Source organism: Microchirus variegatus (genome assembly GCF_963457635.1).
Source record: "Microchirus variegatus genome assembly, chromosome: 5".
NCBI lineage: Eukaryota > Metazoa > Chordata > Actinopteri > Pleuronectiformes > Soleidae > Microchirus > Microchirus variegatus.
Genome location: NC_139806.1, coordinates 32,204,996 through 32,219,080, shown reverse-complemented (window position 1 = coordinate 32,219,080; position 14,085 = coordinate 32,204,996). Strand labels below are relative to the sequence as shown.

Genomic DNA, 14,085 nt, shown 5'->3' with positions numbered 1-14,085 from the left:
GGTGCACTTGGTTGTCAGTCTGTGGAGAGAATTCAACCACAAAATGATTGTCATCAGGTCCTAGTGGACACGGCTGACACTGTGTGACACCCTAACCCACACAGCCAGGAAGCACTCGATTACACAGTGATCTGGTAAAAGGAGAACCACATACTAAAGATTCTTCAGAATGTATAATGTATATTTTTTATAATTGATTCATTTTCTCAATTAATCGCTTCAGTGTTGGGTTCATAAAATGTCATCAAATGTTGATTAGTATTCCCAAAACCTCGACATGATTGTGTTCTCAAATATCTTGTTTTTCCACAAACCAAATGTATGCACTTTTAAAGATGTATTTGTTTTACAGAGCAAAGATTCCGAAAAGATTCAGTTGCAAGAAATGCCAAAATTTCACCCACCTGTTATTTCTTTAGTTGAATAGCGAGATGGCAGCGCAGTTATTGGAAGCCTTTGTATACATGTGTCACAGCACTTTGATATGTGTTAACTATAAAGGACCTGTGAACTATAAAGGAACTTTGACCTGTGTTCAAGAACTTCAGAGGAACTTTGATCTGTAAGGAACTTTGATCTATTAAAGACAGATTGCGCTGTCAGTGGAGGATAAAGTGGTAGAGAAATGGATGGATAAAGGCCCAGGTCAGCCAGATCGAATAAAACAGCTGCTGTTCTCTCAGTTGACCAGATGACAATATAGCATGTTTTATCATCTGTGGATGTCCACACTGGCACGGACCATCTGAGTGTTTACCCGTCATTTCCAAATTGTAGGCTGATCCGAACAGCGCGCCCAAGCTGATCCCACAGGTATTCAATGGGGTTGAGGTCAGGACTGCAGGCAGGCCATAATTCTGGAGGTAAGTCTCTCAAACACCCTGCTCAGTGGGGGCGAGCGTAGTCATCGTGGAGAACAGAATTCACTCCCAGACTGCAGAAATATGGGCTTGCCACTGGTTGCAGGATCTCATCTCAATATCTCTCTAAATTATTAAATTGCCTATATATGTATATATATATGTTTCTGCAGACTTCAATCATTCAATCCAATAAATGACACTAAACAAATGTCATTAGCAGAATAAGCTGTTTGGCAAGTTTTTCATAGACGCAAACCCACATACTTATCTCTGCTGCTCATCCCCACAAATGTATTTTCCTCACAAATGTGGCTTCATTAAAGAGGAAATAAACTTTGCTTTGCAAAAGGGCATAACATTTTATTGCAAAGAAGTATTTGTTACAACAAAGAAGAACCAAATTGCTGACTTTTTGTGTTATGTTTAGTTAGCCTACCTGAGGGGTCTGCAACCTTTAGAATGAAAAGAGCCGTTTGTGTCCCCAATGCACCCAAATGAAAACGAATCTGGAGCCGCAAAAAGAACAATGTGTTCCTTAAAATTAAGATAATATCACATATCAAAACCTCTGAAGAGTAGAAACTTTTACATGAAACGATTTTGTGTAGTTTATGTCTGAGAAAACCTGCCTGGCGTACATGGATCTAAAGATAGGACAGAACTTCTTCATGTACACACTAATTTAATGGCTTTCAGGGGAGGTTTTTCAATTGGATGTGACATACAAAAAATAACAAAACACTTGCTCTTCCTATCACTGTCTCACCACATTTTCCTTATAGAGTAACTAAACCCCTAAAGCACTTTTTTCCAGGTTAAAACTAGTGTATATTAAGTTATCTAGTAATATTATTCAGTGATCCGGGTCCAACTCTTTTGTGTAAAGTATTTGAATTATGTCTTTTGTGTTAAAAAATGGGTGCATCTACACAACTACTACATGACCTATAGCTGGTGTATCTAAAATACACCTCAGAAGGCATCTTTTCCTCATCAATTTCAATCAAAAACCAGAAGATTGTCACATTTTTCACCATTTCTGTTAAGTTTTCAAACTTGTTAGTTCGGTCACCGTCACTCCTGCTATATTTCCCTTTATTTGTCAAGGTGATACACTCGTCTCAAGATCTTACAGATTTGTTGAATCAAGTTACCAAGTTTCATCAAGTAATTAAGGGACACAAAAAAAGAGAAAATGCAGCCGTTCAGGGCTAAATATTAGCAAGCGCATGGACCTGAATCTGCTGAGTCCAGTACAGTGAGGCCAAGCTAGGCCAATTATTTTATTTGGTCCGAAAATAAGATAATTTTGAATTGGTCATACTTTTATCATAATAATATGAGAATTAAATAATGATGAGTTTCAAAACCTGGTGGTTTTATCTTACGTTTTAGTGGTTAGAGTGCCATACACTTATTAGGAGCACTTTAAGATTACAAAATAATAATATTAACTTTATTTATAAAGCACTTTTCATAAAATTTAAAGATGTAGCACAGTGCTTTACATAAATACAGACCACCCCACCCAGACCCCCACCTCGGCACGCGCACGCACGCACGTGCACGCGCGCGCACACACACACCAGTGCAGACGGCTCCACCGAGGAAACACTGGAAACACTGAATAAAAACCTAGAACTAATGGATATATTGAATAAAATCATAAAAACTACATAACCAAAAAACATAAAAATAAATAAATAAAATAAAATAAAATAGATAAAATGCAAAGAAAATACCATTCACAAAAATAGATAAAATGAACTCTTGTAAAAGGAAATTAAGAATATATATAAGATAGAAGATAAAGGGGGCTAAAATATAAAAAACTGACTAAGAAGATATTAGTTAAAAGTAAGATTAAATAAGATGGTCATGAGCCTGCTTTTAAAAATATTAACATTGGGGTTAGGGTCCTCCAGCAGGCTATTCCACAGACTGAAAAGATGCCTCACCGTAAGTTTGTGTTCTAGCTTTGGGGATTATTTAAAGGCCAGTGCCGGAGGATCTCAGGGTCTGCGAGGGTTCTTATGGTAAAAGCAATTCTAAAAGATAAGAAGGTCCAAGAACCCTAAGACATTTAAAAACCATTAAAAGGAAAAGAAAAGTGTAAAAATGCAAGGAAGGTAAGTATAGCTTTAACTGAATATCTCTGATGTTTCCTTTTATTACTGACAAATCATGTCTTTGGAAAAATTAATGAAACTCAATCACAGTCTAATAACAGTGTTTATCAGTTTATTACATTTATAAAGTTGTCCTAGAGCAGATTTTTAGTTGCATTGGTTTAGCAACACATCACATCACATCATCATCGCAAGAAGCCTTACACAATAAGACATCCGCAGACGCTTGACAACAGGAAGTAACAGACCGAGTGATCAGGGGCATCTGAGAGGAGTGACAGGATCCAAAAACAGTTCATTGTTTTAATATAATCCTGGGTATGTGACGGGAAGAGAGTCAGAAAAAGATCATTTCTATAGTGTTTTTTTCCCAGATTACAGATTATAATTAGAAAGGTGCTCAAAGAGTTCAAACCACCACCAAAGCTACAGTATCTCATTATGTCAAAGAGTGAAAAAACAGTTCCCTGCATAAACTCACTGATCAAGATGTTCAGCCTGTCAATATATTAAAGAGGTTTCATTCTGCTCTAATGATGTTTTATGTTGCTTGTTTACACTAAACCATAACTACTTAATACTATGTGAGTTAGAGGCTACAGGTCAACAATTTACAGTATGCTGCGACTGGTGTAAAAAGGAAAAGAAAAAAAACAAATATAACAAAAAAAAAGTTGCTTGCTCAAGAAAGACTGTAGATTCAGATGTTTCTTATCAGCTTTGAAGTAAAAAATTGTACAACATTCATAAAAATACGAGGGACCGCTGTCTCGGCTTCATGAAATGTACAAATATACCTAAGAAAAAAGGTGCAAATGTGCTGCCATCCATCATCATCATACTTAACTCAGCCTTCCGTGCAGAGTGCAGCTTCAGGGAGAAGCAGAGGAGATGAAGATGTGGATGTAGAGGAGTCAGATCAACAGGTTGCAGTCTCTGTATTTTCAACTGCACGTCTCATACCACGCAGCTGCTTTCATTGAAGGACTGAAATGACATCGAAGTGATCCTCGTCAACGCTGCTGCTCCTGAGAACGCGATGCTCAGCGAATGGCTGGAAGAAAAACTACAAAAGGAAAGAAAATGTTATTTAAGACGCTTTATTGTTATTTATTTACCGTTTGTATTTTCTTGACTTCCAGTGGTGGACACAAGGACAAATGTTGACTTTAGCCACTTCACAAAAAGGCTCACCAAATAAAACAGACATCAGCTTAAGTCTATAAGTCTATATATGTGACATATGACATAAACTAAACCACTCACTCTCCTGCACCAAATCCCACAAAGAAAATCATGGATTTTTACAGCACACAAGAGTTGCTGATCCACTGCTGCCTCCATCACTACGGTCAATGTGATTTTGGTGTTTGAAGTCCTTCATTTAGATTTCACTATTTTGATTTAACGACACAAACGTACTTAACCCTAGCTTATTTTGTAGGTGTCATAATGAAATGAGTATAATCTCTGCAACCACAAGGTCTATTTGAATACTCTGGGTGTCATAGTAAATGGAACACTTGTGGGATTTGCTAAGATGTGGTAAAAAAAAGCTATTTCAAACTGCTACAGTTAGCTGCACGATGTTAGCAGGCTAACACTGTCACGGGCTAACAACTCATTGTGGGGGAAGTATGTTCATTAGCTGACATTAGTCGAGTGATCATGAAAATGACTCTTGTGAATTTAGTTTCTGAAGTAATTATCACTGCCTTTAGGCTTTTTCATGAAAAGATTGCCATAAATGAATTTTTGAAGATACAGTTAATTATTATTATAATTATTCATAAAAATAATCATAATAATAGCAATGGTAATAAACTACTATTACTATATTTATTCATATAAATCAAGGAAAAAGTGATCACCGGCTTCTAACTTGTCATGTCTTTACATTACATGTCATTTAGCAGACGCTTTTATCCAAAACTACTTACAATTGAGTACAACCAGCCAGGGGTGGAGTTGAACTCGTGACCATGAAGTCTCTGCACACAGGAGCTTAACCACTGAGCTACTCCACCCTATCTTTGAACTTACTGTTGAATTAGTCAGGTTTACATGGTCCACATACTGTATAAGACGAGCTAAGAAATATATAGCAATAAAAAAAAAAACCACATGTATATATTTGTGTGCATGTGTACAAATACACCAATAGGATAAAGTGCATGTTGGATGCACAAATACACAGTAATCAACTCTGTAACAGTATTTGACAAAGTAACGTATGTGGTATGTTGACCTTTAGAACCAAAAGAAGTACTGGCTCTGATCTGTATCATCATATTTACGTAGTTTAGTACAGTTAAGATACTTTTATCTCCATAATGCGTTGTCGCATGCTTTGACGTATACAGTCAGAAACAGGAGTCTCTGCTTTCATTTGAGCTGTATGGTGCGTTTTAAAAAAGTGTTGGAGCTTTAGATCCAGAAAGGCGGCGAGTGGGTTGACAAGCGGTTCCGTACAAAGTTTGATATGTAAAACGTAATTTAGTTGTTATTTGAGCTGTGTTTGCCACATTGAAAATATATAGACAGATTGATTATGCTGTTTAATGTGATGCCCAGCATCATTTCTCAGGGTTCCTCTTGTTTCTTATGCAGAACCCCCAGGACCTTTGGGGGCAGCAGTAGATTAGCAACTACTGCGTCTCCATGAGATTAAAAGGATAATTTCCTCTGTGGACTTTGGTGCAGGAGGGTGAGCAGTTTACAAGAGATAAAGCAGTGAACATTTTTAAGATACAGTATGTTGGACTTGAGCGGCTGAACAATGCCGAAGGTGAGCCTTTTTATTAAGAGGCTAAAATGTATAGTGCTCAACAAATTTATGAGACAACCTGCCATAAAAATGAGGAAAAACTAAAATGTAAGTGTTGAATCTACTCTACTCTTAGGGTCCGTGTCATACAACTTAATGTTCAAAAATCCGAACTATTCCTTTAATGTTTTCACTGAGCTATTTATTTCATTATTTACACCCTACCTTTTCCTACCATGAAAAATGCCTAGGGTTGTGTGGTCAATAATGTTCATGCTCACATGGTCGGGGATCTTGCATGGAGGCCGCAGCCACCGCTTGATTCTCCCAGGATGGATGATGAGGACGTATGCAATCGTAGATATCAGACAGGCCAGGAATAAGACCAGCAGCACCATGACTATTACCACTGTTTGTTTTGGCTTGTGTTCTGGGAAAGACAGACACACATTAACACACACCCACACACACTTACAATGTTATCATCACGTCATCATGAAACGTTGACGTGATGATGATCAGAGGTGTCTTGAGCAGGGGTTCTCAAAGTTGTGATACCTGAGGGCCAATTTAGGAACCCAACATTGGACTGAGGGCCACCAAAGGGAAAAAACTGAAAGAAATCCCATTTGTAATAACTATGGCGTCCAAAATTTGACAAAAACGTCATACTATACTATGTCGTTAAAAATGTTAACATTTTTGGGGAAAAAAGTTTTTGGTCCAAAATTTGACAAAAACGTTGTACAATACTAAGTCGTCCCAAATTTGAAAAAAAAATTCAAAAAAAAATTTGGTCCAAAATTTGACAAAAAACTATAATATGTCGTCCCAAGTTTGACAATTTTTTTCAAAAAAAATTTGGTCCAAATTTGTACAACGTCGTCCCAAATTTAAAAAAAAATAAAAAAAATTTTGACAAAAATGACATATGCTGTCCCAAATTTGACCATTTTTTTCCAAAAAAATTTGGTCCAAAATTTGACAAAAACGTCATACTATACTATGTCGTTCAAAATTTTACCGTTTTTGGGGAAAAAATTTAAATGCCAAAATTTGACAAAAAAAGTCATACTATACTATGTCGTTCAAAATGTTAGACTTTTTGGGGAAAAAAGTTTTTGGTCCAAAATTTGACAAAAACGTTGTACAATACTATGTCGTCCCAAATCGGACAATTTTTTTCAAAAAAAAATTTGATCCAAAATTTGACAAAATCGTCGTACTATACTGTCATCCATGTGAAAAAATTTTGGGAAAAAATTTTAATGCCAAAATTTGACAAAAAAGTCATACTATACTGTGTCACTATGTCATCCAAAATTTGATGACATAGTAAATACAGTTGTACAGTTTACACTTATTGGTCTGTATCCAGTAATGTCCAATAAACATTTAATAAGCTTAGTAGCTCCTGGATTAAAACTATCAACTGTAATTCATTGCGGGCCGCCAGAAATGTTTCTGCGGGCCGCCATTGCCCCCCGGGCCGCACTTTGAGAACCAATGGTCTTGAGAATAAAAGGTACAAACCATCATCAGCACTAATAAATGTGGACTTGGGGATGACCTCACACTGGATGCAACTTTCCAGTCCCACAGGTTGATCGATGTACACATACTGCACCTTTGTACAGTATCGCTGTCCCTCTTCCAGCTTAGAGATGGTCACTGAAGAAATACCTTCCTGGTATTTCTGTTGAAGAGATGTTTGAGTAACACTGATGATTAGTATTGCACTTTTAGAAATGGGCAAGTTGAGACAAAGAACGGATGATAATTGGAGGCATTGTGAAACTCTGAATGCCAGGAAATGTTCACAAAAGCCAACACAAATCTGAAACCAGGAAGAACTAAGAGCAAAATACTTGGTCCTTAAAGAGATAGTTCCATTCATTTAGATTAGATTAGATTAGACTATTGATCCCACACTGGGGAAATGCACTTGTTACAACAGCAGGGTTGGGAGCAAACAGTACTACACTATGATATAAAATAATACGTGTAAAAATGCAAGAAAGCGAAGTGTAGCTTTAAGCAGATGCGAGTGTGTTAGGGTTACAGTGATGATGGCGTCTCACCTGCAGTGACTCTCCTTCCTTGCCATAGTAAACCCTGTGTTTGACATGGTCTCCGTATTCAAGAGCCATCCTGTGGTTGCTGCTCAGATATACAGTCAGCGAGCCAGTCCGTGCAGTCAGAGAGACATCAGGGCTGCAGGAGTCACCTGGACAAAACAAACAAAAATCACGTTTCATTGGCCCTCATTTATCAAACGTGGGTGTACACTCATTTGCACGCAAATATCGGCATTTATCAATATGGAGGTTGGTGTAGCATACGATCAAATCACACTAGCACAGGTTTCCCTGAGCCAGCTCTAACTATAAGCTTTATCAAAAAGGAAGGTTTTAAGTCTAACTTTAAATACAGAGAGAGTGTGTCCGCCTCCTGAACTGTTGACGTTTGCTATGGTCAAAAATCATGATGATTATAACTATAATAATGTTCTGCAGCCATACATTCAGCACTTAAAAATAAGTATCTTAAGGTGAAAGACAATTTCTTTTCCACAGACATTATTACAAATTGTTTACATTTATTCAGTGCACAATTACGCATGTGGGTGGAACTGCACCGTGCTGCTGAAGGGCAGAGAAAAAAAAAACATTTTTGCCTGTGAGATTCTGTAAAATATAAATGCAGCCAGACATCTGAGAGCCACACAGAAGAGACTTTAAAATGTAAGTAAAGTGAAATACTTACATTTTAAACTACAAATTAAGTAGGTTATTCAGTATGAGAAAAACATTGATTAAACAACATTGATTAAACAACATTTATTTGATTTTTCATTTATTCGATGTTCATATTCGATTTTTGTTGATCTCTTTTAGTGCGTCATATATTGCAAAAAGACAGCAATTGATGTTGGTAAAGCCGGAAAATTCATAAACCTCAAATATCGATTTTTGAAAACATATATATATATATATATATATATATATATATATATATATATATATATATATATATATATATATATATATATTATTATTTTATTTTTTTTCTATTTTGAAAAAACACACAAAACACCAGTTTGTGTTATTTGTGTACAGTTTATTTTTGTAACTTCTGGGAGAAAAAGGCAGCTAGCCTAAGCTTGTATTTATGCAAGTTATTTTTTTGTACAGTAAGTAAGTTTTTATTTGTTTTGAATGAATAAATGTTAAGTCAGCGACACAGCGGAAACTGGCACCGTGTTCAGCTGTAGTTCAGTAATCCACGGTACTGTTGTGTAGGAACCATGACGTTTTGGCACCACGAGAACCGTGCAACACTAAATGTTTTAATCGCATCCCTTCGTTGTAGCATCATAGCACGCGGGGGAAGTGGGGGTTGTGTGTTTTTACTTACAAACATTCTTTTTGATTGAATTTGAAGAAATATATTCTCTCATATTTTCTTCTTAATTAATGTTCTGTTTTGCTCTCAAATCTCTTTTTTGATTTCAAATCTATTCTGTTTGAATAATAAAGGAACACAAACCTCTCCATAGTTCTGATGATCAGTTACAGATGATGACAAACAAAACAAAGGATTAGCTATAGAAGTGCTTTGGTCAACAAAGCTTTGGCGACTACTGCTTTGATGACAATCACGCTTTGATTTCGCACTGCACACGCTCAATAACGGCTAGAAAGTTCTACTTGCGTAAATATGTCTGGAACCGCATCATATGACCAGTGGTCAGCCAATCATACGATGCGGTTCACGTACGCATGCGGTTGATGATGATGCGGACGAACACATGTACCATTACACTCCTATGTAAAGTAGACTATTATCAGACAGTGTATACATCATGTCACGTCCTGGTTCCTTACCATGTCTGCTACAGGCCTCCACTGGTCTTGACCTCAGCTCACGTCTCTCTGCTCGCACACGCAGCATGACACAGCCATGCTCACTCTCAGCTTCAGTGAAAGCCACGTTACAGGAACTGAAAGTTGTCCGGACACACGCAGGCACATCTCTCCACACGTCGTTTTTGAAGCTGAGGATAATGAACAGAAACAGATCAGTTTGCCATTCTGTTAACAACTTCCTGTCTACAGACCATAACGTATTATGGTAAGAATCTACCCACTGATGACGTCACAATTTAAAGAAATACCAATTACAAAAAATATTAAATATTAAAGAAAGAAAGAATATTAAATGTTCTCAAAACGGCCCTCAGACTACTTGTTCCTGGTTTTCTCTGGTGTCAGTTTGACAGCAGCAACTCACCTGCGGTACTGTACGGTGTAGGTGACATTTGTGTCTTCAGCCGGTGTCCATGTCAGCAGCCACTGATCAACATGAACATGTAGCGGTGGTGACAGTATCTCCTGAGACACTACTGGAAATGATGAGAGTGGACGGGTCAGTAAAAAAACACTTCATCACAGCGTTAAAGTTCAAGCAAACATCACAAGTCTACTGTTGTTCCTCCACCAAGTCATTATTTCATGTTTGCCGGATTATAAACATTAGATACTTCAAATTATTTTGTTCCAGAAGGACAGCGACTTAAAAGTATTTAGTCCAAACTACTAATTATTTTCAAAAAAAATAAAATAAAACAAAAATATTCCTTTATTCCTCCAGTATTATATGTGTCAAGGCAGGCAAAAATCATTACAAGGCAGAAATATGAAGTATTAATAAATGGGTATGGGGCCGATCCATATCGGCTTCTGATACACATAATTCACGGATAATTTCCGATCAAACTGTAAATATTTTCGATCAGATCGCCAGAGGTCTGTAAAGTCGCACATATCATACTTGCCTGTATGGAGTTTATTAAAGCCTTATATAAAATGAACAATGATGATGATAACCAAATTCAGGTATCGGATGGGATCGGAAGTGAAAAAAAAGCAAGACTATGTACAGCATTGGTTCTCAAAGTGCGGCCCGGGGGCCAATGGCGGCCCGCAGAAACATTTCTGGCGGCCCGCGTTTATATTGATAGTTTTAATCCAGGAGCTACTAAGCTTGTTAAATGTTTATTGGACATTACTGGATACAGACCAATAAGTGTAAACAAAAATACTGGATATTTACCTGGTTTCTATATGGTGAATTTTAGTGTATTATTGGGTTATAAGCTGGTAATAAGCAGGTAGCTACAGCTCCCAATTACTAGCTATTTACCCAGTAAATATATGGTAACAGAAATGTGTTACTTGGTATTAACCTGTAATTGGAAGGTAAGAACAATGGCCAAAATACTGGGTAATTACCCAGTAAATTATAATGCATTATTGTATTAATGCTTAAATTACATTATATTAACGCTTATATTACTTAACGCTAAACTGTAGAACTGCAATCTGGTCATTAAAATTATTACAAATGGGATTTATTTCTGTTTTTTTCCCCCTTTTTTCTAATGTTGGGTTCCTAAATTGGCCCTCAGGTATCACAACTTTGAGAACCCCTGATGTACAGTATATAGCTACAATACATATGTCTAATGCTTTATTTGACATTATAATTTTACATGTTATTGTTATGGCACATAACTTATTAAGTTATATGCCATAACAATAACATGTAAAATGTTAAACTTAAAGGTGAAGTAAGTAGTTTATAGTGACATCTAGAGGAGAGGCTGAAATTTACAACAACTGCTCCTCTGCTCACCCCCTCCCTTCCCTGAGCGCTACGGTATCCGCAGCCGGTCAAATGTCGTCCTCGTCGTCTTTCTCCGTGTCAGCAGATGAGGTTCATGAGGCGAGGAAGAGGGCGGAGCTACCGCGGCCGTAGCAGACGAAGCGGAGAGAGAGGAGGCGGGACTTCTGCTACAAGTAAAGAGACGCTTGATTTGTTCTCTCGCGTTTGTCCTTACAGGCTCCCGTAGAAACATGGCGTCTCGCTGCTAACAGTGGCTATGCGACCGCGGCCCGCGACCATGTTATTTTACATGACTTTTTGAAACACTACAAAAATGAAACAAAAACTATTATACAGCGACTAGACAATGCAGGAGCACATAATATGTATTAAAAAAGCGGATTTTGGGTTATATAAACCCATAAATACTACACAGTGTCCCTTTAACATGTTTCTTTTCAAGACGTGTTCGCGTTCGATAGGACTTTACTTTGAAAAGCGGAAATAGGACTGCTTGGTTTGACCACGGAGAGCCTAGAGAGAAGGGACGGCTCCGTTAATCTCTCCGCGCAGTCGTTGTTTAGACACAGTAGCCACACAGTCACGTTCACTGGAAACATCCCGGTTTAACCCGTTATCTCGGCTTTGTGAAACAGCCCACAATTCCGTTTAAAGTTGGTGTTTAAATAATGAAAGTGTCCAACAGGAAGGCCATGTTGACCATCGTGTGTGTGTGTGTTATACTCTTACCTTGGACGACTGCGTGAACGCACAGCAGCATGAACAACATCGTGGCTCCGTCATTTCCACGAATCCACGAACAAAACCGTTTCCTTCAGTGAAAACATAACGACACCGCGATAATAACCAAGTCTCCAACTGTCACTTCCTCAAAAACAACGAATTCTCGAATAATATCAAGTGGGAACCGGGAAGTGATGTCGCTTCTCTTTTTCTTCTTCTTTTGGAGCTTTAACGGCGGTTGGCAAACAACGATTTGTCGCATTACCGCCACCGTGTGGAATGGAGTGTGGATCAAAAAATGTAAATGTACAACATACATACATTTAAAAAATATATATTTATCATACAAATTATAATGATATTAATAAACATACGCACATGACTTTTCAGAAGGTTGTCCAGCCAGTGGGCCGGTAAAACCCCTGTACTACTATTTTTCAAAGGGAAAAAAGAAAAACATTGAAAATACACTGACAAATTTCAACCATATCGATATGTGAATATATGATTTTGGCAGTCATTAAATCAACTTAACTATTTGGCTAATGACCCAGTGAAAGGTCATTTAAATAATAATATCCCTGTTCAAGCACTGAAGCAGAGAATTTGTAATGTTCATAAAATGACTCTAAATATACTTAAAGGGCAAGAGACTTGGCTGCTGTATAGATATTGTTCAATATTTTACACTGAATTTATTTTACTTTGAGTGAAACTGGCCATTTAAGATAATACTATTGTTAAATTATGAACATTGTTGTATCATTACCTATTTCAGTCTTTGTTCGATGACCAAACAAAAAACAAAAAACCAACAAAAAAAACATTTCCCATTATTTTCTTATTACATATCTTACCACCAACTTCCACCTCACAGATTTTCAATAAATCAATGATATTTTTCTATAAATTAGTTGCATTAAATGACTATTTTCATCCATTAGAATCTTTTTTATCAATGTATTTGTTATTTGTTATGTATTATAGTCTTCCTATTAGTAGTAATGCTTCTATTATTCCACAAGGTGGAGCCATGAGGTGTAAAGTTGTGGGTAAAAATCATCTCCTAATCTTGCAGATCGGCAATTTATCGATCATATTATCTGCAATGATATTTCAAAGTCAGAGCACACACAAAAAATGATAACCCTAAAATACATTTTAGTATTTTAGCCTCCAAAACCCTTTAAATATCCTAACTCTGGGATTCATAATAAGTCCTTTATTGTTTTCCATCATGATAAATGACATTTATAATGGAAAGGAAAAGGATTATTTGCAGATCATGGGACAATTTGGAAGAGGGGAAGAAATGTGGAATTCATTGTAAAAAAAAAAACTACTACATACTATACTATGTCGTTAAAAATTTTAAAAATTTTGGGGAAAAAAGTTTTTGGTCCAAAATTTGACAAAAACCTTGTACAATACTATGTCGTCCCAAATTTGAAAAAAAAAAAAAAAAAATTGGTCCAAAATTTGACAAAAATGACCTATGCCGTCCCAAATTTGGTCCAAATTTTGACAAAAACGTTGTACAATACTATGCCGTCCCAAATTTGACCATTTAAAAAAAAAAAATTTGGTCCAAAATTTGACAAAAACGTCATACTATACTATGTCTTTCAAAATTTTACAATTTTTGGGGGAAAAGTTTTTGGTCCAAAATTTGACAAAAACGTTGTACAACGTCGTCCCAAATTTGAATTTTTTTTTCAAAAAAAAATTTGGTCCAAAATTTGACAAAAATGACATATATGCTGTCCCAAATTAGACAATTTTTTCCCCAAAAAATTTGGTCCAAAATTTCACAAAAACCTCATACTATAATATGTCGTTCAAAATTTTACAGTTTTTGGGGAAAAAATTTAAATGGCAAAATTTGACAAAAAAGTCATACTATACTGTGGTAAAT

At 36.6% G+C, this 14,085-nt stretch overlaps 1 protein-coding gene across 2 annotated transcripts; it reads right to left on the bottom strand.

Moving 5' to 3' along the window:
* Positions 1-3,170: 3,170 nt before the first annotated feature.
* LOC310927901 (uncharacterized protein) lies at positions 3,171-12,310 on the bottom strand. 2 transcript variants are annotated; one of them, XM_083890310.1, is made up of 7 exons: positions 12,177-12,310; positions 10,053-10,164; positions 9,647-9,816; positions 7,841-7,986; positions 7,293-7,455; positions 6,041-6,189; positions 3,171-4,058 (listed from the first exon to the last, which is right to left on the bottom strand). In XM_083890310.1, the coding sequence occupies exons 1-7, from the start codon at positions 12,214-12,216 to the stop codon at positions 3,969-3,971; spliced, it is 870 nt and encodes a 289-aa protein (XP_083746436.1). In that variant the 5' UTR covers positions 12,217-12,310; the 3' UTR covers positions 3,171-3,968. The 2 variants fall into 2 exon arrangements, with proteins under 2 accessions (XP_083746436.1, XP_083746437.1); XM_083890311.1 differs by having other exon boundaries at positions 10,053-10,161; positions 12,177-12,249.
* Positions 12,311-14,085: the final 1,775 nt, after the last annotated feature.

Coding starts and splice junctions, on each gene's coding strand:
- LOC310927901 (XM_083890310.1), bottom strand. CDS start 12,216: ATGTTGTTCATGCTGCTGTGCGTTCACGCAGTCGTCCAAG. Junction 10,165..12,176: donor CGTTCACGCAGTCGTCCAAG/GTAAGAGTATAA, acceptor CATCATTTCCAG/TAGTGTCTCAGGAGATACTG. Junction 7,456..7,840: donor AGGAAGGAGAGTCACTGCAG/GTGAGACGCCAT, acceptor TCTCTTCAACAG/AAATACCAGGAAGGTATTTC.